This window comes from Anolis carolinensis, chromosome 1 (assembly GCF_035594765.1).
Source record: "Anolis carolinensis isolate JA03-04 chromosome 1, rAnoCar3.1.pri, whole genome shotgun sequence".
Taxonomy (NCBI): Eukaryota; Metazoa; Chordata; class Lepidosauria; order Squamata; family Dactyloidae; genus Anolis; species Anolis carolinensis.
This window is the reverse complement of record NC_085841.1, coordinates 79,112,699-79,138,979: the sequence shown is the minus strand read 5'-3', so window position 1 is coordinate 79,138,979 and position 26,281 is coordinate 79,112,699. Positions and strand designations below refer to the sequence as shown.

Below are 26,281 nucleotides of genomic sequence, written 5' to 3'. Positions count from 1 at the left end.
ACACTCCAATAAACAGGATTAAGTACACACAACCGTTAGCGACAAAATGCAAGATTTTGTTGTGCAACTGCACTTGTATGTTCTTAATTTCAGGAAAAAATGAAAAGTCTATCCTTAGCATTCATAATATTCTATGAAATACATAATCCAAATACCTTTAAACAATTAGCTTCCCCAGGTTTTTGATATAGCACAATTATTCTCTTCTTTTGTAGCCACATTATATGCTCTAAAATTTCACTACTTAGAGATGATTCAACCATGATTTCCTCTTCATAATTACGCAGTACTGGTTCTTCCTTTTCATCTAGCTTTTCAGTGTTTTTTGCATGAAAACATATGTGCAGTTTATCATTGGATTCTGTTTTCATCAATGTAAAACTTCTTTTATGGATATTCTCAATTAGAAAATCATAAGGAAGAAGTTGAAGAATGAACTCGCCGAACAATATTTTCCAGGAAGGATCAGGGCAATATGGAAGTATCACAATATTCAACTGTATAGATACAGGAGCCAAGATGTTGCAAGAATCTTCTGCATCAACTGTTACTGTTGAGAAGATGAGGGATCTCTGTACGTGTTCTTTGTGAATCAATTCTTCATTGGCACTATCATCACTTATAACGATAAGTGCTGTGGAAGAAGAACTTGTGCCTGCAACAGATTGGTCTTCATCTACTGCATCTAAATCTATCACCTCATGTTTCCTGTCATCATGCATATTCCAGCAGAGTTGCTGCTTCTTCTCATCATTCACCCTTGAAGGAGGCGCACGCTTTCGCCGACTACTCATTTTGATGCTTCACTAGTGGTGTCTTAATTCTCTGTAACACAGACCAATAACAATCTATTTATTTCATAATTACGGGTTGGATAATTATAGTTTGATTACAAAAATAATACTGGAAGTCTTGGTTGATATGTAACTGTAACAAACAATGAAAATGATAGTGAATCCGCAGTTCCTTCTTCTTTGTCTCATATGCCAGAACATGTACAACATTGGTTACATTTTAATGGTAAATCAATGATTTGACCTTCAACTACAAATGGTTTCAAAATTCTGTTTTGTATTCAGAGCCTTAACTATGGTTCCCTTATTAGGCTGCAAGAATTTAAATACAATTACAATGCTGTGGCTGTTGTCTGTGCTTCTTCTACGGCTACTGGACAGCAGAATGACTAGTGAGAGCCAAAGGTTCAATGACAGCAGCTATGTCCTATAGAGGTGAGTTTGAGAGAGGCCTTACAGTGTATCTAGGAGCCCTGGATCTAGAGCAGAGGACTGCACTGTTACCACCAAAGATGGAGAAGGAGCTGGAATAGGAACATGAATGTTGCCAGCCAAGAAGGAACTGGCAAAGGAGCAAGCTGCAGCAGTAATAGGTGAGGCAAGAGGCAGTGTGGTCAAAAGGTTGGAAGGGATGAATGATCTTCCACTTGGTGATTCATGTACTAACTCTGAGTAGCCCAGAAGAGAAGGAGCATAATTTATCCCAGGAGAAAAAAACAGCAAACACATAAGTAAAGCAAAGTAAGTAATAAAAACCTAGCATTGTACTAGAACTTAATGAATCTCTGAGTGGGAAAAGTGGTAACCATGAACAGTTGGCTACAAGGCAGTGCTTGTGCTTTCCCCTTCTGCAGAATGACCCTTTTCTTGTCCACAGGTCATACCAGAATGCATAATTTCAACTCCGAAGCTGTCTTTTACTTGTACATGAAGCCAGCCTATAAATAAGTATATATGGTAGCTATTGCATTTCTGAATAAAAAGTAACTTAATTTAAAAATTGAACAAATGAAACAATTATTTCTACAAATTAGTTTGACCTTCAAAATTATCCCAAATATCTTTGCCACTTAAAGGGAAAAGCTGTTGCTTAACGTCTTGTGGATCTTTAGCTTCTGTTTTAACATATATGCCTATCTTGTTTGAATTAATAAATGAAATATAAAATATGACTAAAAACTGGAGAACATGCATGTTATATATTCTAGAAATTCCAAGTCTAAAGTGAAAGATTTCCCACAATCATCATGATATACTAATGGCCACAATAAAATTAAGTTATTTGCACATGATTAATTGGTGGCTGATTATCTCAAAAATGGTACTGTTGCATTATCCGGGCGGAGGCCAAAAAGGGCACTAGACAGAGAAGGATAGTACATTTTACTGGGGGGGGGGGGGGGAGTTGAAGGAGAAAAACAATTTTCCCCGTTTCCACTGGTTATTCCCCCCTTCCCATTACATAAACACAGGTTATTTCCATGAAGACGGCCTGAGTGGAGGGAATAACAGGAAAACAGGGGAAAATGGTTTTACTCCTTCAACCCCCCCCCCCCCCCCCAATAAAATGGACTATCTGCCCCTTTTTGGCCTCCGCCCAGATAATGGAACAGTATTCCCCCCAAAAACCTGTTCACTTAAACCTACCTGGAAAATGAAAACATTGTCCACCACCTTATACTGGAAAATACCCTCAACAGATAAGGGACATAGTATGCACAGAATTTTTCAATCTTCACAAAGGGAACATTTTTTTGGGTTATAGCAACATGAGATTTTCTGTTCTTAATCTCAGATTTGTATTTTGATTCTGATATTTGGCCTATACTGTTTTTCAATATGTCAGCAGCATTGAGTCCCATTATTGAAATAAAGAATATATAATAATAATAATAATAATAATAAAACAAGTTGAGCATCCCTTATTCAGAAATTAAAAATACAAAATTGTTTACATGGATGGTTGAGGTAATGACACCATTGCTTTCTGATAGTTCAATAGACACACACTTTGTTTACACATGAAATTACAGTAGTCTCTCGCTTATCCAACATAACAGGCTGGCAGAACGTTGGATAAGCGAAAATGTTGGATAATAAGGAGGGATTAAGGAAAAGCCTATTAAACGTCAAATTAGGTTAAGATTTTACAAATTAAGCACCAAAATATCATGTTTTACAACAAATCGTTCAGAAAAAAGCAGTTCAATACACGGTAATGTTATGTAGTAATTACTGTATTTACAAATTTATCACCAAAACATCGCAATGTATTAAAAACATTGACTAAAAAACATTGGCTACTAAAAGACAGACTGTGTTGGATAATACAGAACGTTGGATAAGTGGAGGTTGGATAAGCGAGACTCTACTGTATTACAAATGTTGTGTCAAAAAGTACTCTCAGGGCTGTATAAGGTGTCTAGGAAACAAATGACTGCTATGTTTAGACTTGGGTCCTATTTCTAAGAGATTTCAGTAGATATGTACAGTAGACACTCAGGCCCTATCCACACAGCTAAAAAATCCACATTGAACTGGAATATATGGCAGTGTGGAGTCAGATAACCCAGGGCCCTTCCACACAGGCCCCACATCCCAGGATCTGATCTCAGGTTTTCTGCTTTAACCTGGATTATATGAATCCCCAATGCCAAATAATTTGGGATAAACAGAAAACCTGGAATCAGATCCTGAGACAGAAGGTCTGTCAGGAAGGGCCCTCAGTTCAAAGCAGATATTGTAGGAATTTCTGCCTTGATATTCTGGATTATATGATTGTATAGAAGGACCCTCAGTTTACGCGGCTGAAGGGGAAAAGGAAAGGGCCTGAGGCTGCTAGGAATTGTGGAAGTCCAAAACACCCAAAGGGCCCAAGTTTGCCCATGCCTGGATATTGTTTGTGGTTGTTTTACTGTAAACCGCTATATTTACGTGATGGCAATATGTAAATAAATAGAAACAATAACAAAAATAACCATACGAACCCCTGAGGCCCTAAACTCTCCTATAGGCCTGCTGGCTTCCTTCCACGCCGGGTGGGAAGCCTTCGCTTGGGGAGGGCAACAACTGTCACTCCGGCCTCGCTCTCGCGCTCTCTCTCTTCCCAGGAGGCGGCCGTCCTCGGCCCAACGCAGTTGCCTGACTGAGGGGCTTCCCACTAATCGGCTCCTCGCCTGCCTTTCTCGACGAGCCGGGGCCCTGCCGGGAGAGGAGCCGGGAGAAACCCCTGGGCGGCCATCCTGGAGCCGACGAGGGAGACAAAGCGGCCACGACCGAGAACAAGCCTCAACGTCGCGAAAAGCCAACAAGGGGAGGCCGGCGGAGAAGCCCTGAAACAAAATACAAGGGAGCACGACCAGGCTTTGGCCCCGCCCCTGACGCAAACAGGCGCCCGTACATGCGTGCGCGTGCGCCCGGGAACCCATCGGCCAGGAAGTGACAGCCTGCGCGCGCTCACGAGAGAGGGCTCGGGAGTCGGAAAGCGACGGGGCTTTTGCTGCGCATGCGCGAAGTTCAGGGACAGTTTCTCTTGGCTCAGCAGGCGTTGTAGTTCTAGCTCAGGCATGGGCAAACTTTGGCCCTCCAGGTGTTTTGGACTTCAACATCCACAATGGGTTGTTGTGCATGTATGGCCATTTTTGGGCTGTATGGCCATGTTCCAAAGGCATTTTCTCCAAACGTTTTGCCCACATCTATGGCAGGCATCCTCAGAGGTTGTAAGGTATATTGGAAAACTAAGCAAGGGAGGTTTATATATCTGTGGAAGGTCCAGGATGGGAGAAAGACCTTTGGTCTGTTGGAAGCCAGTGTGAATGTTGTAATTAATCACCTTGATTAGCATTAATGGCATTGCAAGCTTAATTCCTGATTACAAGGCCATTAACGAAGGAAAACTGCCATTTCTAGACGTTCTAGTCATCCGCAAACCCAATCAACAATTGGAGCATACAGTTTACAGAAAACCCACACACACGGATAGATACCTTCATGAAAACTCCAACCTTCACCCAAGTCAAAAAAGCACAATCAAAACCCTGATAGACTGCAAAAAGAATATGCAAACCTCACCTCCTCCAAGGTGAACTAAACCACTTAAACTGGGCTCTACAGGCCAATGGATACTCCACCACAGACATTAGAAGAGCTGCAAGACCAAGAAAAGCCATGAGTGTAAAGACAAAGAACCACCCACAGGAAAAATGCTCTCACCATACATCAAGGGAACCACTGACTGCATAAGGAAGCTGATGAAGAAATTCAACTACAAACTGTCTACAGACCCACTAAGAAAATCCAACAAATGCTACGTTCAGTGAAGGAAAAAAGGTATCCTCTCACCTCTGCAGGAGTCTACCGTATAACATGCAGTTGTTGACAAGTCTACATAGGGACCACCAAACACAGCACCCAAACAAGAGTCAAAGAACATGAAAGGCACTGTAGACTAACTCAACCAGAGCACTTGATGAACCAACCTGGACACAGCATATTATTTGAGAACTTTGAAATCCTGGACCACACTAACAACTATCATGTCAGACTACACAGAGAAACCACTGAAATCCACAAACGTGGACAATTTCAACCGAAAGGAGGAAACCATGAAAATGAACAAAACCTGGCTACCAGTATTTTAAAAAACTTTAAGATCAGGACAGTAAATAAAGACAACACTCTGAAAACTGCAATTTTAGACAAGAAACAATCAGGGCCAGCTAACACCTCCCAACAAAGGATTCCCTAGGCAGATATTGGCCAGGCCTCGATGCTTCCAAGGCTTTTCAATGCGATTTCAAGGTGATTAATGGCAACATGCCTCCAATAGACAAGAGTTCTTTCTCCTACCTTGAACATTCCACAGATATATAAACCTCCCTTGTCTTGTTTCCAATATACCTCACAACCTCTGAGGATGCCTGCCATAGATGTGGGTGAAATGTCAGGAGAAAGTGCTCTGGGACATGACCATTCAGCCCAGAAAACTCACAGCAACCCAGTGATTCCAGCCATGAAAGCCTCTGACAACATTCGTTAATATCTTGTTGTCAGGTGTCATCAAGCTGGGTTTCAAATACATTTATTTAAACTTGTATTGTGAGCTGCTTTAGAGTGCATATTGGGAAAAAGGTGGGATAGAAATTAAATAAATAATACATCTTTTTTTAAAACAAACAAACATACACAAGCCCTCTTTCAACAAAGTCAACATCTTTTGAAAGGCTAGACTGGTCCACTGGCAAATACTTTGACCTGAAGCTCTGGGACAACCGTGATGCCAGAAGGGTTAAGTGGTTCTCTACATATTGTTAGATGCAAATCCCATCCAGTTTCACCATAGGCTGTGCTGGAGAGGACTGATGGGAATCACTGTTCTACAGTATCCACAGGATGAGATTCTCACCCATCTGCATATGATCATGTCATACAGCAAGGATAGTAAATCTTTTTTATCCTGGGGGCAGATTTTGCAGGAAGATAGAGGTGTACACATAAGGGCTTTCCCAAGGGGGGGGGGGACATTTCATAGAGGCGCAGCCACAAACAATATTACCTGCCAGTGCAGAGACCCACAGCACCCTTTATTCCACACTGGCAGTACAGATAGTGCTATACATAATCATTACACAAACAACATTTATTTCCCCTTTATTTGTTTGTTTGTTTCATGAATTTATAACCCACTTTTTCCCCAGTCTCAACAGTTTCCAGTATTGTTAACTTTCCAAATATTTTGTGCTAGTACCTTCTAATACTTTGACCTCACCTTCCATTGCTTCTTGGTTCATCTAAGGGTACATCCACTCCAGAATGAATGCAGTTTGTAATCACCTTAACTGCTGTGGCTCAATGCTATGGATTCATGGGGGTTCTTTAGATTTCTCTACCAAAGGGTTCTGAGGCCTCACTAACTACCAATGCCAGGATTCCTCACTATTGGCTTATGTAACTCCTTTTCTCAATGTTCACATTTGGTTCAAATTGATAGGCATACATAGAATTGTGTTGCCCAAGGTATCTCTTAATGCAAACACTGATTATCATGCAAGGCGCCTAGGACAACAAGGAGGAGGAGGAGGATGGAGCCTCAAGCTTGGGCTTGTCACTGTCCAATTGGCCACAACCATTATTGCTCCCCTACTGTTTGCTCCTCTTTATCCTCTTCCTGGGGCAGCCAACAAGCTAGCCAGCCTTTGTTTTTTTTTTTTTGTTTGTTTTTTTTGGGGGGGGGGGGAAGGGGGGCATATTTATGCAATGTGCCTGTGGACTACAGACGGCACACAAATGTGTTGCAACACACAATTTGGAAAGCTCTGCTTTCCTACCTCTTTCATTACTCCTACCCTATCATTAGCTAGTCCCTCTGACCTAAATCCAATGGTTTGTTCCAACAACAATAGAGCCATTGAATCTTTAGCAACTTTGCCAATCAGCACTCAAGGTTGGTTCCACTGATTGAATGGGTTTGCTCTAACAATTGAATCCAGGCCCCTGTTGTTTCTACTTGCTCCTATTTTTAGTGGTAAACAAAGCAGATCTCAGTCATAAGAATGAGTCCATAGCTGATATAGGATACCTCACCCTCAGGATTCAAGGTGGACTCTTTATGAGCAGATAGCCAACCATTTGTTAATATGCACTGCCACCTCCCTCCTATCTCACCACTACTGCTGCTTCCTTCCCTTCTTGCTGTCAAGATTTCTTTTAAATGTCCATCACTTGAATCCCCAAAACATGTAATTTGTTTGAAGGGCTTGGTTATAGGGTCCTTACAGGAAGCCTTCACTCTTATCGCAATGAGAGCACTATCCTGCCTGTCGCCCTGGGGGGGGGGGGTGGACCGGAGCCTGGGGGAGACCATTGAGGTCGTGTGGGGGAGGAGGAGGAGTGGTCACCTTTATCCCAGGGATAAGCGCAACAGAGTTCTTGCGACCCTGGAGAAGGATAGGAGTGGTAGCCTCCATGACAGTCCCCTCCGTTTGAAGGTCCTGCTATTTAATGCCAGATCCGTCAATGGTAAATCAGCTATCATCCAGGATTTGATCCTGGATGAAGCGGCGGATCTGGCTTGCATCACCGAGACCTGGTTGGATGAGCCTGGCGGGGTAAATCTCACCCAACTGTGTCCTCCAGGTTTCGGGGTGCAACAGCAGGCCTGAGCCGGGGGGCGGGAAGGTGGGGTTGCGGTGGTCTTTCGGCAGACAATCTCCCTGGTCAGGTGCGCCATCCCGCAATCTGCAGGTTTTGAGTGTGTCCATCTTAAGGTGGGTGCCCGGGACAGTTTGGGGATTCTGCTGGTGTACCGTCCACCCCGCGACACGGCAGTCTCCCTGCCCAAGCTGGCAGAGGTGATCTCTGGTGCAGCGTTGGTCTCTCAGCGGCTGGTAGTGCTGGGGGACTTTAACATTCATGCCGAGGCCACATTAACTGGTGCAGCTGAAGACTTCATGGCCGCCATGACGACCATGGGACTGTCCCAAGTGATATCTGGTCCCACTCATCAAGCTGGACACACACTTGACCTGGTTTTTGTTGCGGCAGATGGTGAGGTCGGAGTGGATGAGCAAAATATTCTTCCGTTGTCATGGTCCGATCACCACCTGATCAGTTTAAGACTCACTGTGACCTCAAACCTCCGCAGGGGTGGTGGACCCATTAAGATGGTCCGTCCCAGGAGACTGATGGATCCAGATGGATTCTTGAGGTCTCTTGGGGATCTTCCTGTCATGGAGGCTGACGATCCTGTCGATGCCTTGGTAGATCGCTACAATAGCGAGATGTCCAGGGCAATTGACATGATCGCCCCCGAACGTCCCCTCTCATTGCGAAGAGTCACTTCGGCTCCCTGGTTCACGGAGGAGTTGGCAGTGATGAAGCGCTCGAGGAGGGGACTAGAGTGCCACTGGCGGAAAACTTGTAGCGTTTCTGACCGAGCACGGGCTAGAGCCGCTATTAGGGCCTACTCCGCGGCTTTGCGGGCAGCCAGGAAGACCTTCACGACTGCCCGCATAGCGTCTGCAACTAACAGACCATCGGAGTTGTTTCGGGTCGTCGGGGAGCTCCTTCACCCTCCTGAGGGGGGAGGGGCACCCGAAGACTTGGCAACTCGGTGCAGCGAGTTCGCGCACCACTTTGCAGACAAAGTCGCTCAGATTCGCTTCGACTTGGATGCTAGTTTTGTTGCAATGCCAAAAGAGGTAACTGAGGCACCTGTCTGTTCGAACTTGTGGGATTCGTTTCAGCTTGTTCACCCGGATGACGTGGACAGGATCCTTGGGGCGGTGAGAGCGACCACTTGCTCTGCAGACCCTTGCCCCTCGTGGCTAATTAAATCGGCCAGAGGAGGGTTGGTAGAGTGGTTTGTGATGATAATTAATGCCTCTTTGGATCAAGGCAAATTTCCATCTGTCCTCAAACAGGCCATAGTGAGGCCTATATTGAAGAAGGCCTCCCTTGATTCGGCCATTCTAAACAACTACAGACCAATCTCGAACCTCCCTTTCTTGGGCAAGGTCCTGGAGCAGGTGGTTGCCTCGCAGCTCCAGGGTTTCCTGGATGACACCTATTTTCTGGACCCATCGCAGTCTGGCTTTAGACCTGGTCACAGTACTGAGACGGCTTTGGTCGCCTTGGTGGATGACCTCCGCAGGGAGCTGGACAGGGGGAGTGTGACCCTGCTGGTTCTCTTGGACATCTCAGCGGCTTTCGATACCATCGACCATGGTATCCTTCTGGGGAGGCTCTCCGGGATGGGCCTTGGGGGCATGGCTCTGTCGTGGCTTCAGTCCTTCCTGGAGGGCCGTTCCCAGTTGGTGAAGCTGGGGGACACCTGCTCGGACCCCTGGCCTTTGACCTGTGGGGTCCCGCAAGGTTCCATTCTGTCCCCCATGCTTTTTAACATCTACATGAAACCGCTGGGAGAGGTCATCCGGAGTTTTGGAGTTCGGTGCCATCTCTACGCAGATGACACTCAACTCTACTACCCCTTTCCACCGAACTCCAAGGAAGCCCCCCAGATACTGAACCAGTGCTTGGCAGCTGTGATGGGCTGGATGAGGGCGAATAAGCTGAAGCTTAATCCCGACAAGACAGAGGTCCTCCAGGTCAGTCGTATGTCCGATCGGGGTATTGGGTGGCTACCTGTGCTTGACGGGGTCGCACTCCCCCTGAAGGCACAGGTCCGCAGTTTGGGGGTCCTCCTGGACTCAGCACTGACGCTTGATGCTCAGGTGTCGGCGGTGGCCGGGAGGGCCTTTGCACAATTAAAACTTGTGCGCCAACTGCGACCTTACCTCGTGAAGTCTGATCTGGCCACGGTGGTCCATGCCTTAGTTACCTCTAGACTGGACTATTGCAATGCACTCTACGTGGGGCTGCCCTTGAAGATGGCCCGGAAACTCCAACTAGTTCAACGTTCGGCAGCCTTGCTTCTAACTGGAGCAAATTATAGGGAGCGGTCAACCCTCCTGCTTAAGGAGCTCCACTGGCTGCCGTTCACCTTCCGGACCCAATTCAAGGTGCACGTGATCACCTACAAAGCCCTGAACGGTTTGGGACCCTCCTACCTTAGTGATCGCCTCTCCCCCTACGAACCTGCACGATCTCTTCGTTCATCGGGGGAGGCCCTCCTCTCGCTCCCACCTCCGTCACAAGCACGGTTGGTGGGGACGAGAGAGAGAGCCTTCTCCGTGGTGGCCCCCCGGCTCTGGAACTCGCTCCCCAGGGAAATCAGGCAAGCCCCCACCCTGGTAGCATTCAGAAAGAGCTTGAAAACCTGGCTCTTTACTCAAGTCTTTAGATAAAGATTGCTAATCCAGAAGCAATCTGTATCTGTGACCATTCTTGTACCGGTTTGCACTTTTTACCTTTGTCAACTCGATATAGACACAGGGTCTATTCCCATCCCAATTTGCACTTCCCAGAATTTGCAGCACTTTATCAGTCACCTCGTGTTTACAATATTTATATGGTGCACCTTACCCAGTCTACTTTTATAATCTCTCAGTTTTAATCCATGTTTTTATTAGTTCTTGTTTTTTATTGGCTAATGTTTAATTTTTTATTTTATTTTTATTTATTTATTTTTTTATTGTGCAAGTTGTTGTCTATTGCTGTGTTTTATACTGCTACTGTTTTTATTCGGGCTTGGCCCCATGTAAGCCGCCCTGAGTCCCCTCCGGTGTGATGACTCATGGGTCATGTAGTCCCGTTCCTAGCGCTGTTGTGACAGATGAAGAGGAAAACTTGGGTTTTCCACCGTTTCAGCCAGAATTGGAACTTTCCCAGCCAGAATTGGAGCCCTTGCACCTGCAGGAGGTTTGTCTTCCAGAAATCTGCCAAACAAGCCCTGAGTCAGAATCTCCCCCATTTTCTCGCCGTAGTTATTATCAACAACAAAAAGGAGTTCAACAGGCTAATCGCAGAAGCCTGAGAATCGCAGCCAGGCATTCAGCTGATTAAGTCTGCTTCCATGAGAAACTTTAAGGAGTCATGCATCTGGACACAGAGATTGACTTTCGGTTCTGGTTCCCCAGAGAAGTGTTCTTTGGTGGGAAAACGAGACCCTATTTAGGTTCCTTGCCCCGTAGGAATCTTGCGGAGTCAATTCGTCAGCTACTGGAGTAGTGTGTGTGTGGACAGCGCTACTCCCGCTTCCAAGCCTTCGTTCCCGCTTCCAAGCCTTCGTTCCCAGCCTTGTTTTGCTCCACGGACCTTGCCTTGCTTCCCGGACCTTGCCAAGTAATTACCACGGATCTTGTTCTTGCTCCTCGTTTCTTGTTGCTTTGAATCAAGCCTTGTGTTCCAAGAATCAAGTTACTTCCTAGCCTTGCTTAAGTTTCATGGACTAAAGGACCTTGTCAGCTCCCCTCACTTTGCTTGGCAAAGTGAGTGTTTCGGTTATTGGATTACAACTTTGGACCTTAATATTTCATATTGGACATTGTTTCTTTGGACTAATTTTGACCTTTCCTGAAAGGTCTACTTCTGAACTATTTCCTACACTTGCTTTTATTAACTTTATATATTTCCTTAATAAAGATATTAGATAGATTCTGGCCTCTGTGTATGGTTATTGGTGCTCTGCAGCCTGGGTCGTGACATCCGGGGAGATAGAGGCGGGGTATAAAAATAAAGTTATTATTATTATTATTATTATTATTATTATTATTATGGGAAGGCCAGAAGATGACACTGTTGGAGAAGGATTTGACTTGCCGGTGTAACTGTGACACCCATAAAGAGAGGTTGGAGTGTATTCAGAGAGCTCTAAGGATCCTTGTTTATGGCTGTCATATCTGAAATGGCTCTTGGGACCACTTTACTAGCTACATGACCGCAAAGTTGTTAGCCACTCTCAGTAAGTGCAGTGAGAAATCAATCCCATCTCCCTGTCATGTATCCCCAAATTGTACACATGGGAGAAAAGATCCTTGGTGACACATTACAGTTATATATCTACATGTAAATCTTTATATGTTAAACACTCAACAATTTCCGGTCAAATATGGACCATATTGAAGTATAGAGTATAGCCAATAGCATTTCTAGTAGTAGTAAACAAAGAGTATAAAGACATCTTGACAACAATTTAGTATGATAACATATGAATAAAGATTAAAGCAATACACACTGGCATTAATGTCAAGACAATTTTGCTGCCTCCAATGAAATAATCTGCACTAGTGATTGAAGAGAAACTGAATGTCACAAATGCAATTGAGCTTTTAATTGTTATTTTTAAGGAAAAGCTTCCAAACACAAGTGCATCTAGTTCAGGCATGGGCAAACTTCAGCCCTCCATGTGTTTTGGACTTCAACTCCCACAATTCCTAACAGCCTGCCAGTCTAGGAATTGTGTGAGTTGAAGTCCAAAAGACTTAGAGGGCCGAAGTTTGCCATGCCTGGTCAAGTTAATATGGGCATTCTCATACACACTTTAAACTGCAACAATAAAACAGATTTATTTTGAAGGAGATGTTTTATAACACCTGCCTGTCTCCCACCCCACCCCCAAACCACTTTGATGCGTATCCAGACTCACAAGAATATAGTAATAAATTAAACCTTGTAAAATCATGCTGAGATTTGAAAATGAAAACATAGCATGGTGTATATGAATTATTTTACTTAATAGGGCAGGAGATTATTCTAGTATAAAGTTGTAGTACTTGAAATCAATATTGGAGTCAATATCAAGCAAAGACTTCAGAGAAATTACCTCCAAAGGATTTTGCACCTTAATTTTTCTTCTTCCAGTCTAATTCCTCATAGTGTACACCAGTACATTTTAGATATCACAGGTTAATTCCAACTATTCTTATGACCTAGTAGCTTCATTTACAAGGAGTAAAAATAATCCTAAATGTCAGAATGCTACGTAAAGGGACATGGAATGTTCTCTGTATGTTTTGGTGACACATACAATAGGATTTTCTAATTAAACTCAAACTCAGAGGTTAGTGGTACGTATTTGTCCTGTCCCATGGCTTTTAAGTTCCAACTGCATTTAAGCTCATTATTGAAAAGTCAGTATATAGGACTATACTGAGTTCATTCAGAGTTGATTCAAAATTATTCCATACTTGCAGATGAATGATCCCAGCATGCCCACCCCAAATTTCATCTCTATCTGTTTTTGTATTCTGAACTCTTTGTACTACATTATTAACACCACATCTTTAAAATGATAATTATTGCCACAGACATCACTCTGGCCCATTATGTTACACCTCTGACATATAATTTTGGCTGGTCAAAGAACATGTGAAGAAGCTGTGGAATTACACAGCGTAAATTCATTTCCTTATGCCTATGCATCTAGGAGCCCTGGTGGCGAAGTGCGTTAAAGCACTGAGCTGGAGACCAAAAGGTCCCAGGTTCAAACCCCAGGAGCGGCGGGAGCGGCCGCTGTTAGCTCCAGCTCCTGCCAACCTAGCAGTTCGAAAACATGCCAATGTGAGTAGATCAATAGGTACCGCTCCGGCGGGAAGGTAACGGCGCTCCATGTAGTCATGCCGGCCACATGACCTTGGAGGTGTCTACGGACAATGCCGACTCTTTAGCTTAGAAATGGAGATGAGCACCAACCCCCAGAGTCAGACATGACTGGACTTAACGTCAGGGGAAACCTTTACCTTACCTATGCATCTGGCAGACCTTCAGAGCATACTTTTAACATACCACAGATAAATACTGGAACATATGCGGCCAACTAACATCAAAGTGTTGTTTGGATGGCAAAAGTTATTCATGGGGAAGAATGCAAATTAGGAGAGGTGTCACCAGTATGCTTTTGCCTAAGCTTGCTGATCTTTGTCCCTTCTCCTTTTGGGCATAACTATACCTGCACTCTGAATTCAATTTGCAGCAAATTGTCATCTGTGGGCAACAGCGGAACGTGGGAGGAGGAAATGAGAGAAAAGGATCTGAAAATGTGGGGTAACAATCAATTGGGATTTTCCCTGTCAAATCAGGATAATGGAATAAGATTGCAGAACTTTCTTATGCAGTGAACAGGATCTTAACTGCCACAAGATATATCTTTACCAGTGTTAACATCTCATTAATCACTTTTTTTTGTTACATCTTAATTAACTTTCAAAAAGAGTAAATAGTTATAATTTGTTATGTTATTTATCCTTACTGATTCCGAACACTGGATTAAAAGATAAATAATTCCTCTAACCATCTGGACCTCCATCAATAGACTTTGGAGATCCTCCAGACTGTATACCTGCTTTCTCAGGGAGAGTATACTCCCATCCAGGAAAGGTTGCTTGCAGAGTTTCCAGATCTGGCAACTTATGATTTACAGATCTTATTGAAATTCAGCTTCAGTTATCTGGCCCACATCCAGCCCATGATATCATTCAGGCACTGGTCCAGCATCTGCACCACTCCTGCTTATGCCAACAACAAGGATAAATAGAGCTGGTTATCAGCATACTGATGGCAACCCACATTGGAATTCATTTAGTCAGTGGTGGATAATAAACAATAAGAAGGATATGAAAGAATCCTGTAGAACACCACAGTTTAATAGTTGTATTGAATAAAGCGCCCCAGTGTTACTGCCTGGAACAACACTATAGATAGGAGTGAAATCGCTAAAGTACAATACCTTATACTCCCATCTGAAAGTTGATCTAGTAAGAGGCTTTGATCAATGGTATTGAAAGCTGCTGAGAAATCCAGAGAGACCAATGGAGTAGCAGTCTTTTTTTTTTTTTTTTTTTTTGCTTGGAGTGAGTTGTCAATCAAACTGAAGCAGTTTTGGTATCATAATCGGAAACCAGACTGCAATGCAGTCAGAATTCCTGTTTTCTCCACCACTTCTGAAGTTGCCTGAGACAAGAAAGGGAGAGAAATGCCATTACAGAGTAAGGAAAGTAAGCATTGTAAAAACACAAAATGAGATAAAATAAGGGAAAAGAGGGGAGAGGATGAAAGCTGCCGTGGGAGGATGCAAGGAGCAAAAGAAGTAGGGATAAGTTCAGACAAAATCCAAGTGGTTGTATTTTCTTTCCTTTGCATTTTTTTCTGTGAACCAGATAGCAATCATTTTCACAAGTTTCCATTGGTATTTTCATGGATCTGTATCAAGAACTGATGGCAAAAAATAGTATAGTGATCTAATGTAGCATGTAACAGCCCCCTTCAAGACAGCAGGTCCTGTTCATGACATAAACATATTGCACGAATTTTAAAAGCACTGGCTGCCAATTAGTTTCTGGGCAAGGTACAAAGTGCTGGTTGTTATTTTTAAAGTCTTACATGGTTTCTGTCCAAGTTATCTGCAGGATCACCTTCTCCCATATAATTTGCCTTGTGCATTCAGGTCATCCAAGAGACGTTTAGTTCAGGCAGCCAGGTCTAGACTGGCAATTCTCATCTATCCTAGAGGACGTTTGCTTCACCCCCCATCAGATTTGGGATGGCCTGCCCGAAGGCAACTGGATATGCTCTCTGAGTTTAAAGCAACTTTAAAAACCAATCTCTTCTAACAGGCCTTTCTGGAGGAACTCAGTCAATGAGTTTTAAGTTATGAATTAAGTTTTAATGTGTATCCTCTTTAAACTGATGTTATGCCCCCCCCTCCCAATATTATATATTTTAATTGGTGTTATATGTTTCTCAAGGGTGTTATGTGTCCATCTGTTGTTGTATTTTAATCTGTTTTTATTAGATATTCACCACCCCCAGTAAATCCATTTCTAGTAGATCTTATCAGCCAAGATGGACACGAATCTGACATGTTGTGGGATGAAGTAAATCAAGCATCTTGTCTACATCACCAAACTGAAACACCTCAAATGAAAAATTCAGATGATTCCCTGTCCAGATAGTACCCCAAACACTTTTTTTGAAATCATAAGCTTATGGTTTCAAAATTAGCTTGCACAGAGTATGGGGAAAAGAAATACAGTATGAAGATTTTAAAAGAAATAGCTTACTTATAATTAAATTGACCAATTTTATTTTTGAAGTAACTATTATGAGTTAGTATCCAGCTAGTTAGAACATTAATATAGATTCCATAAAGCTTGACATTTTAGCTTTTGATCACAGAGTGAAATATTGCATCAGTACATATTCTGCAGCTGAGAAGCATTTTATATCCATGAAAATGTAGCCATAGCACCAATTTAAATTCCCCCTGCTCAATGGCTGAACCGTATATATGTCACTGTTGTGAAAGGGTCGGTATATCATTTTATTAACTGCCAATTTAGAATACAGTAGAAACCAAGAGGACAAAATACTGTTTCCCAGCTACCAACTTGGAACAGCTCAGACAAAGAAGGAAGCTTGATTTTAAATGAAAGCAAGCATTCTAGAATGGCAGCCCCTGTAGCCTAAAATGGTCCATTTCTCTTAACCTATAATTCTTTTACTTTTTCCTGCTTCATAAGATATTAGTGGTGTTTTTGAAAAAAAAAGTTTAATCCCTTTGGACCTTAGAGGGCCCCAAATGTATTTTTGGGATATATATGTGTCCCATGTGACATCTGATAATAACTGTTTAAAACTCTATACATTTCATATTGAAGATTAACAGTGGTACAGTGGTTAGAACAGTAGCAGACAGTTACAGGAAGGGTTATGAACTGAAGACTTCTTTTGGTTATATACAATTCATAATGCATAAGTGGAGGGCAGTAGGAAAAGAGGAAAATTGCATTCCAGGTAGACAGACTCCATAAGTGAGGTCGAACCAGGAATTCCCTGCATTTGACCCGATTTGACTTGAGGCAGGGAGTTCCACAGATCCGGAAAAGCCCTGATGAGCCAGCCAACAATGAAATGTGTGCCTCAGCAGCAGCTCTCAACATATCTGGACCTCTTCTTTTGCTTCCCTCTCTAACCCTAACATTGTAACTAATCCCTAATAAAAGTATCATTATATTCTAACCTTCTCCTCTCATACTGGTTACTATGTGTCTTTCCATTAATGCTAGCATGTGAGCCTTTCCTTTCCACTAAACAACTAGCTCTCCATATTGTGCTTTCCCTCCTGAGCCGCTGGCAATCGCTGGCTGTGGGTTGGAAGTACGTTCCCTTTAAATCGCAGTTACCGAGATCCACAGATGCCGGTAACCGCGCATTAACGGATAGCACCATTTTCACACCACATCTTCCTGAACTAATTCTAAGCCAAACTGCTACCTTGCTTCCTGCACTTTGGACCCCTACACTCTGGGAATAACCTTTATTCCTATAGAATCAAATTTAAAAGGAACAAACAGCTGACTGTCAACTGAGCCTCTCTGCTACTGCGTTGCCGCCTCGCTGCTGTTTTCTGCAGCTCATGAAGTTCAGACTGCAAGATGGACTCGGAGGGGGTCACCCAAATGCCTCTTCATGCCCCAGGCAGTGATCACAGCCTCCATCTGTGACTTTGGCCGGCTTGGCCATGCCTTGTGGACACTCATTGGTACCTTTCCCTTTTCCTTAGGTTTCATGCCTTCCTATGTGACTTATGAGTTTACCCTGGACTCTTTGGGGTAGGGGATGGGTGAATATGATTCCTGATCCAATAAATGTACCCCTATATGTTTCCCTTTCCCCTGCCCCATATATGAACTATGAACTGATATATGAAGAGCCACCTCTGCGTGACCCAGCTGCAGGAAGATCCCCTCATTTCCAAGGGGGGAATAATCCCTTCACTAAATGACTTAATCAAATACCTTTGCATGAACAACAAACAATGGACGTTTCCTCCTGGGTCTCGGAGCAGGATCGCCCGGGGGGGCGCCCAACTGGTATTCTTGTCATATTCCAATTTGGGACAACAGGCCTTCGGAAAGCCGAGGTTGTCCCAACCGCCACTTTTCTTTGTCAACACACCTGGCCAAACCACTGACAATGATCTCGCCCATCAGTTCCCATATCCAGCCTTTAGAAAACCGGAATCTGACAGCCACGTCAGATCCAATATGTATATTTTCACTACTGGAAATAATCCTGGGCTGCCTTGAGGACCCTTGAGGTAATTGGCACCCATCAGGCACCCATTAGTTACTTCGATTTATTCATAATCCACTCATCGGTCCTTTGTTTACGGCTTAGACCGCCCCCTGGCTTCTGGTTGGCTGAGAAGCTGAAGCGCTGCTGGCTCTCTGATTGGGCAAGGCGTTTGCACCTCTCCCCCAGCTGATGAAGATGACCAACCAGCGTGAAGCCGGCTGGGGGGGGGGGGGAGCGGGAAATTCAAATCTGACCGCCCCATTTCTTTGCTATAAAGTGTACCGAACTGCAATTGTATTCTTGACGAATGATCGCGGTTGACATCCTTTCCAGCTGGATCGCATTAAACATCTTGGTGGTACTTTTCTTCAGCCTTTTGGTGAGACTTATTTGGGAACTAGGGAAATTCTGATTCTGGCGGCTCTCTTTTCTCACCAAGGTAGCGAACCCTTTTGGGGGTCTCCAGTCTCTCTCCCATTGGGCAAGGCCCTCCAAATTCTAGCTCGATATCATAAGAAAGCCATGGACCTGAGGCTATTTATGATAGCTTGGCTGGGGGTGTCTCTTTCATAGGGCTGACCTACAGTAAGTTGAAGTTGATTTGATGGCAGTTAACAACAACATAAACAGTCACCCCCCTTCCCCTTGTTTTAGGCCACTATCCCCTGGCAAGATGCCAGAATTTTTGCCTTCCCCTTTTTACCCAACATTTACCCTCCCCCCCCCCAAATTCCTACCCTTCCCATCCCAATAATTCCCCTCTCCAATACCATTCCCTATCCCTATCCCCTTCCCTCTTCCCTCCCATCCCCAGCCTCCCCCTCCCCATACCGCATATACTTTTCCCTCCCCAGCTTCCCTTTAGCTTTTTAAAATAGTAATGTAATAGAAAAGCATTAATAAAAATTATGTTTTAAAAACAACATAAACAAAACATCAGTGGAAGCGCAATCTTTAAGCGCAACACTAATTCTGGATGGCTGGGGCAGCTTCAGATGTCTAGTAGGAGAATGGAACACATGAACAAACTATTCCATACAAATCAGTAGAATTTAATTCCTTAGCTGTGTTTATTGATATTTATTTATGTTCTGCCTTTCCTCTATGGAACCTAAATTAGAGCAAATATTCTTTCCTTCCTATTACGCATTATTTCTCCCCAAAAAATATATGGATGCTCAATTCCTATTATATAAAATTGTGTCCCTTATATAAAATTGCAAAATAAAGGTTTTCTTTTCAGAGTCAACAATATTTTTTCAAGCTGTGGATTGAATCTGTGGATGCTGAATCCATGGATGCAGACGGCCGACAGTACTATAAATGCATTGCACAAATTAAATCTCACACTGTTTGGTGTGGCACTAATTCCCATTTCTCAAAATCCCCCTTCAGCTCTGTACATGTACTACACAGGTGTTTCAACATATTTTACATGTACAATAAAAATGTGAACAGACTGAGTTTCTCTTCTGCTGTCAACACAGCACTGTACATTCTGTGTTAATGTCCAAAACACTTCCTCCGCAACACCATTGTGTAATTCTCTCTTAAGAACATGACATGAAAACATCACATTTGTATGACATGAAAACAGCATAAGCCTGTACATATTCCCAGGATGGGGCTGGGAGAATCAGTTTAATTACAATTTAAAGCCACCATTTGATCCTTCAGACAACTGTAGACAGGAGATAATATTCTGTTGAAGAGCTCCTTTGAAATAACAGTGAATCTGAATCAGGAAGCCTCTGAATGGGTTTTAAAGAATAGAAATTAAAATGATGTTCTGTTATTAAATTGCCAGTGGATAGAAAATAGAATATGAATTGCTATAATTAAAAGTGCAGGAAATTGAAGACACCATCAAACACAGATATAGTGCAGATGATCCTATTAGTTTTAAGTTGCCTATAGACCTTAGACCTTATTCCATGACACCCCCCCCCCCCTTTAAACAGTTTTAAGCAATGGAGCTCATCCCCATAAAGCAGGAGGCTTCCTGTCTGTGCTCATCAAGCTCTGTAATGTAAATGTTGAAAACAGTCTTAAAAAAGGGAGGGGGAGAAGACAATCAGAGATTGTCTCAGAAGCCTCTGATGTGTGATATTCCATTTCTAGGCTCAAAATTGTGCTCTTGTTAGCTTTTTAACATAACACTGGTCTAATGGAGAGAAACAAAGCCTAGCAGGAGAGGATTGTGGTGAAGTGGATTATAATTACACTTGTATAATGGAGGGAAGATAGATGCTTTTGAACTTCGCTGCTGAAGGAAAATCCTGAGAGTGCCTTGGACTGCAAGAAGATCCAACCAGTCCATCCTCCAGGAAATAATGCCCGGCTGCTCACTGGAGGGAAGGCTATTAGAGGCAAAGTTGAAGTATTTTGGCCACATCATGAGAAGACAGGAAAGCTTGGAAAAGATCATGATGCTGGGGAAAATGGAAGGAAAAAGGAAGAGATGCTGACCAAGGCCGAGATGGATGGATGGTATCCTTGAAGTGACTGGCTTGACCTTGAAGGAACTGGGGGCAGCAACAACCAACAGGGAGCTCTGGCGTGGACTGGTCCATGAGGTCACAAAGAGTCAGAGACTAATGTGTGAATGAAGAAGAAGAATGGAAGGAAGGAAGGCATGGGAAAGACTAAGGACCTCTTCAGTCTCAGGACAGGGCAAAAATGCCAAATTTTGCCACTTTATTTCACGATTTGGACAGGGACTGCCAAAGTGGGTGCGAAGTGCAGAAAACCACTTTGTTCTATGAGGGGAAAATGTTGTGTGGGTAGCTCTGATGGAGCTACCCACACTTTCCTTCCCAAATCCCTGGCAGAAAGGGCCCCAGGGCAATGCATGTTGCTGACATGTTGCTGCCCTTTCTACAATCTGATGGGGTAGGGAAAGGGTACCAACATACCCTCTCCCTCCCTTCATCTGATGAGGGGAGGAGGGAAGGCACGTGGGGCGCCCCAAGCCACCCCGCATGCCTTCCTTTTCACTAGTAATTGCCAGCGCAACAGCACAGCCCAAAAAGGGCCATGTGAAGAGGTACTTAACATGGCAAAGGGGTTTAAAATCCCCCCCCCACACACACACACACACATCCAAATTGGAGGAGGTCTATAGTAATCTTTGGTTTCATACTGAAGTTTTCCCTGCTTAAACACAAGGCGGGGAAGTGGGGACTGAAGAGAGAAACACATATGATGGAAAGAAAGGACAATTGGGGATCTAAGGGAATGATTCCGTTTGATAAACAGTCTCAAATGCTTCTCAAGGTCCATGTGATAAGGTCCCTTAAGTACCCATGCAAAAGGACAACAAAAGAAGCAGACACATGCTCAGAGGTGGCTATTGCTCTGAGCAAAACTTCTCACTTCAGAATGGTCTTCCTACAGGCAACAAATAAAACTTTGGAAATATTTTTTTAAATGAGCTACAATTATAAGTCCAGGGCCTTAACTCAATAGTTAAATGCTATTACAGTTACAAAAACACCTTACAAAAACACCCTAGTGCTATAAACTACTAGCTAGTCAAACAGAATGCATTCTCCTTCTATCTAGTTTATGACCTTGAGTGAAGCACACATTCTCAGCTCCTGTTCACATTAAGTTACCATAAGTCAGAAACAAGTTGTAGGTACACAAGTGCAACAACAACAAGAAAGCTCATTGCTGACCAGCTATTTCATGCTTATTATTATAACAAATTATTAGTTCTGGATAAGTTTTTTCTCTGTTTAGTCTATATCACAATGCCATTAGTTTTCCTGCCTCAGGAGAGTGAAGCCAAGTATCTTGTCCATGCCTACACAAAAACAAGCCACATCAAATTAAATTGCTACTTTGCCAATAATTGCAATTAATATAATAATAAATTTGAAAATGCTGTTTCTCTGAACAAGCGTTTAATCAGCAGGTATTTTGTTGTTGTTGGTATAATCATGCTTGTTGGCCAACTTATTTTAAAAATGTTACAAGGAAAAATTAATAATATATGCTATCACAAGGCATGACGTGAAAGAAAAAGAAAAAGGAATCATTAAATCGTATGTGTAGATTGTGCATAATGGTTTAATTGCATGATCTGGCTGTTTCCTGAGACCAGTGTGTGACAGCAAGACATGCAGCTTCTATTATTGCTGATTAGAGACTGCAGATAAATGCTGCAATTCCCTGATCTAGAGCCTTCAATTCACTTTAGGGGTTATTCAGAGAAAATTATATCAGTTGGTCACTTAATCACAACATCTATTTCATCATTTATGCCTAAGCTACTATTTCATATCCTTTCAAGCCCTCTAAGAACTGGTCTGCAATTCTTGATTTGACATTGGCAGATAAATATTCCAAAGTTTAATCAAATAAGGAGAGGAAAAGGAACTGTCCATTTGACACAGGATCCTATTATGCAAGGTCCACCAACTATATAATTTGGGAAAGCACCACTAAACCATTACAAATCCAGACATGCCAACAGATCTGTCACTGCTACAAATATTCCTGTGCAGCATCTCAGATTATTATTAACAAAACACATTGCTTATGAAGCTAATGAAGACACAGTAGTGTAATAGCTGAATGGGGTAAAATGGCTGGACAGGAGCAAATTTTTTCATGTCTGGTTACCCTTTAATCCACAGCCACATTTCTACAGATCTTTCTGTTTCACCTTATCCTGAGATCCACTATCCTCTTCTTTATTTAAATAGGGGATAGGCAAAATGTGATCCCCAAGTCTATTTTTTGTGCAGTGCAATCTCTCTGGACTCCACAAGCTCTATTTTTTAAAAAAAAAATCCCTCAAGGGGTGAATTATCTTTCCTTGAAGTCCTTGGAGCATTAGTTTTCCCCCTTGGATTCTGGGCCCACCATCTGGCTTTGAAAACAACCATTTAGAAATGTCTAAGTGCTCCATGCATGGCTTCTTGTTCTTTGACAATTCTATGGAATTCCAGGGAAGGAAAATTACCTGCCAGACTTTCCATGATGCCCCATTTATATGCTGCTGCATTTATAGCTGTTGCAATCTCAGACATGAAATGAGTTGTTTTACAATTTTGTTGCCTTTCATTTGTGTAAAAATTAGTCTTGCTATAACCAAATGAGTAACTACTGTGTGAAGACTTTAGAGGAGACACTTTCCAATTACCAAAATGTTCAGAAGATATGAAATTACACAACATCAGAATTGTCAATGTGATTGGAAAATACATATTCAGAAAATCTGTCTTATAGGCATTAAAAATAGCAGCTAACAGTTTCTGTTCACAAGGATATCTTGTGGAATAGAAGCAGCAGCTGAAAAATGCTACACATTTCTTTTAGCGGCAACCTGTCTTTTCTACTAGTTTAGCTTTTCCTCATTGTCTTCCTATGTATGCACCTTGAAAGTGGAACCAGTATCGTTGTGCCACACATAATCAAACACTGAAGTGAAAGAATAGTTTCCTTTGCACATGGAAGTGACACTAAGTTTTCTCCAAATACGGTAATTTGCATTTACCACTTGGAAAATATTGTAATTTTGATTGTATTCAAATGATAATTATTATACAGTGTTCCCTCACTACTTTGCAGTTCACTTTTCGTGGATTTGCTGTTTTGCGGTTTTTCAATAAACTCTAAAAGACTATTATAAATCATAAAAAATTACAATTTACAGCCTAAGGAAGGGAGGAAGGAGAAGCTGAAGGGAGAGAAAAGGAGCCCAAGCGAAAATGGGAGGAGAAGGAGGCGATTTAGCAACACACGATTGGTTGATAAAAACTTTAAATAGTGTATAACTACTAAAATGTATAAATATTAAAATAAATATAGTGTCCCTACTTCGCGGATTTTCACTTATTGCGGGTCCCTGTGATAAGTGAGGGAACACTGTATAATGATTTCTAAACACACATAAATAAGGAAACATATAGTTCTAGTTTGTCTTTCTAGCTTGTCTCTTTGAAACCATGCTTTCTTAGCCAATGTTTATGTAATGCGCACGTTTAGGCACACATTCACTTTCTTTTTTTAAACTGGTGTACAAGGTCTTAAACACAGCAATTCAGAGATAGGTTCAATATTTCTATTTGAATTTTTCAAATATGCAAACAAAAAAACAAAAACAAGGGGCAGGCTATACAGTATGGAATAAATTAGCTTGATATCGAGAAATCAGACCCCCAAATTATAAAATGTACAATGAAATACATAAAAACATGAAATGGAAGCAGTGGCTCCACCAGACCCAGTGAGCACCTGCCGGAGCCACAAAATTTGTTGTTAATAGTCTCTGGGATCTTATCTGGTCACATCCAAAACCCCTTCATTAAATTTCCATTATCCACTGCAACTGGGAGTCAAGGGGGGGGGGGGGATTACTCAATGAATGTATATCAGAGCTCCCTGGATCTGTTTTCTGCTTCCATTAATAAGATTGGGACTATATGTGGGCAAGAACCCACACCCATCACTCAAGCCAGTTTCACCTATTGAAATAGTCATTATCCCCAAGTATCCATTGTGTACATTGGACTAACACTATTGTGTTACCTAGAGCTAACACATTAAGCCCATCAAGAACTCATTACATATTGTCACACCATATTCCTCTTGGATTGTGCCCTTCTCACAGGTGGACCGTTAAATGGACTAACACTTCAAATGCTTCAATGACAGCTTTTTGAATTTCCCACCAACACAAAGAGCCAACTAATGATGACATCCAACAAAGTCCTGAGCCACTCAGAGCACAGATCCTAGCCAGATCTGTTTTGGCCAATTAGGAGCTGGTGTGAGTTTTTGAATAGCTATCAAATGAAATAAAAATGCTCTGTGTTTACAATTGCAGTATATCAGTACTTTGGAGTGCTTTCTCCACTGACATCCTCTCTGGCCATTGAGAAAAACATTTGCTTTTGCCTTCTAACCATCTCTGTCTAATCTGAGCTTCTGGAAAACTAGACACACTGCCCCGCACGCTGAACCCATGGTTTTAGTGGATTTGAAATCACTCAACAAAATTTAGACTTACCCAATTTAGTTTTTAAAAATAACCTCCCTTTTATACCACACACTTACAGTACTATGAGTGCATCTGCATTGTAGAATTAATGTATTTTGACTTCATTTTCACCGCCAGGGCTCAATGCTATAGAATCATGGCAATTACAGTTTAGTGAGGCATTGGATAATACTAAAGACCTTGTAAAAGTACAATTCTCATGATTCCATAGCATTGAGACACAGCAGTTAAAACTATATCAAACTGCATTAATGCTATATCCTTAGATTCCATTTTAATTATCTTGGTTGCATCCTATCAAATCCCATCTTTGTGGTCTGGTGAAGTACTACATGATTTTTTTTTAATTCCTGGAAGTACTAGGAAGGGAGGGAGGCTAGGATGGCCACATGAAGACTTTGCTTTGCCCACAAGTTATCCAGTCTTAATCAAGGATTCTTAAATTTAAGGAAGAAAATAAGGTTTTTACTTGATTTGCTCTAAGGGCCCTTTCAGACAGTGTCAAGAGTCAGACGCCAGTTAACAAACAAAACAGAGTTTATTCCAAAGATAGGCCAAAAATAACATAAACACAGAAAGTATCCTTGAAACACTTCACTTATCAGTGTTTCAAGAGTAGTTTAGACAAAAATAACTCAAAAACAAGCCACGCTATTTTCCCATGCTGGCATTCAATAAAAACTAAAGACGCTTCAATTCAGCTTTGGAGAAACTGTGATGTCTCATGGGCCATGTAGTCCCGTTCCTAGTACTATTGTGGCAGACGAAGAGGAAAACTTGGGTTTCCCACCGATTCAGCCAGAATCGGAGCCCCTGCACCTGCAAGATGTTTGCCCTCAAGAAGTCAGCCAAACAAGCCTTGGGCAGAATTCTCCCCCGTTCTCTCGCAAGGATAATTATAATCGAGATAGAGGCGCTAGGGAGGCGAATCGCCGAAGCGCCAGAATCGCTGCCAGACAATTAGCTGATTAAGCCTGTTTCCCTTGGGAAATCTTAAGGAGTC

At 42.5% G+C, this 26,281-nt stretch overlaps 1 protein-coding gene across 4 annotated transcripts in view; it reads right to left on the bottom strand.

Annotated features, from left to right (window-relative positions):
- The window catches only part of shprh (SNF2 histone linker PHD RING helicase), a 62,633-nt gene extending 58,423 nt beyond the window's left edge, over positions 1-4,210 (bottom strand). Inside the window, exons 1-2 of one of the 4 annotated variants that reach the window (XM_016998787.2) lie at positions 3,782-4,210; positions 156-825 (exon numbers count right to left, since the gene is read on the bottom strand). In XM_016998787.2, the coding sequence (XP_016854276.2) occupies positions 156-794 (639 nt within the window). In that variant the 5' untranslated portion in view covers positions 795-825; positions 3,782-4,210. The remainder of the gene's footprint in view (positions 1-155; positions 826-3,781) is intronic. The other 3 variants (XM_062977652.1, XM_062977658.1, XM_062977662.1) reach the window with 3 other exon arrangements.
- Positions 4,211-26,281: the final 22,071 nt, after the last annotated feature.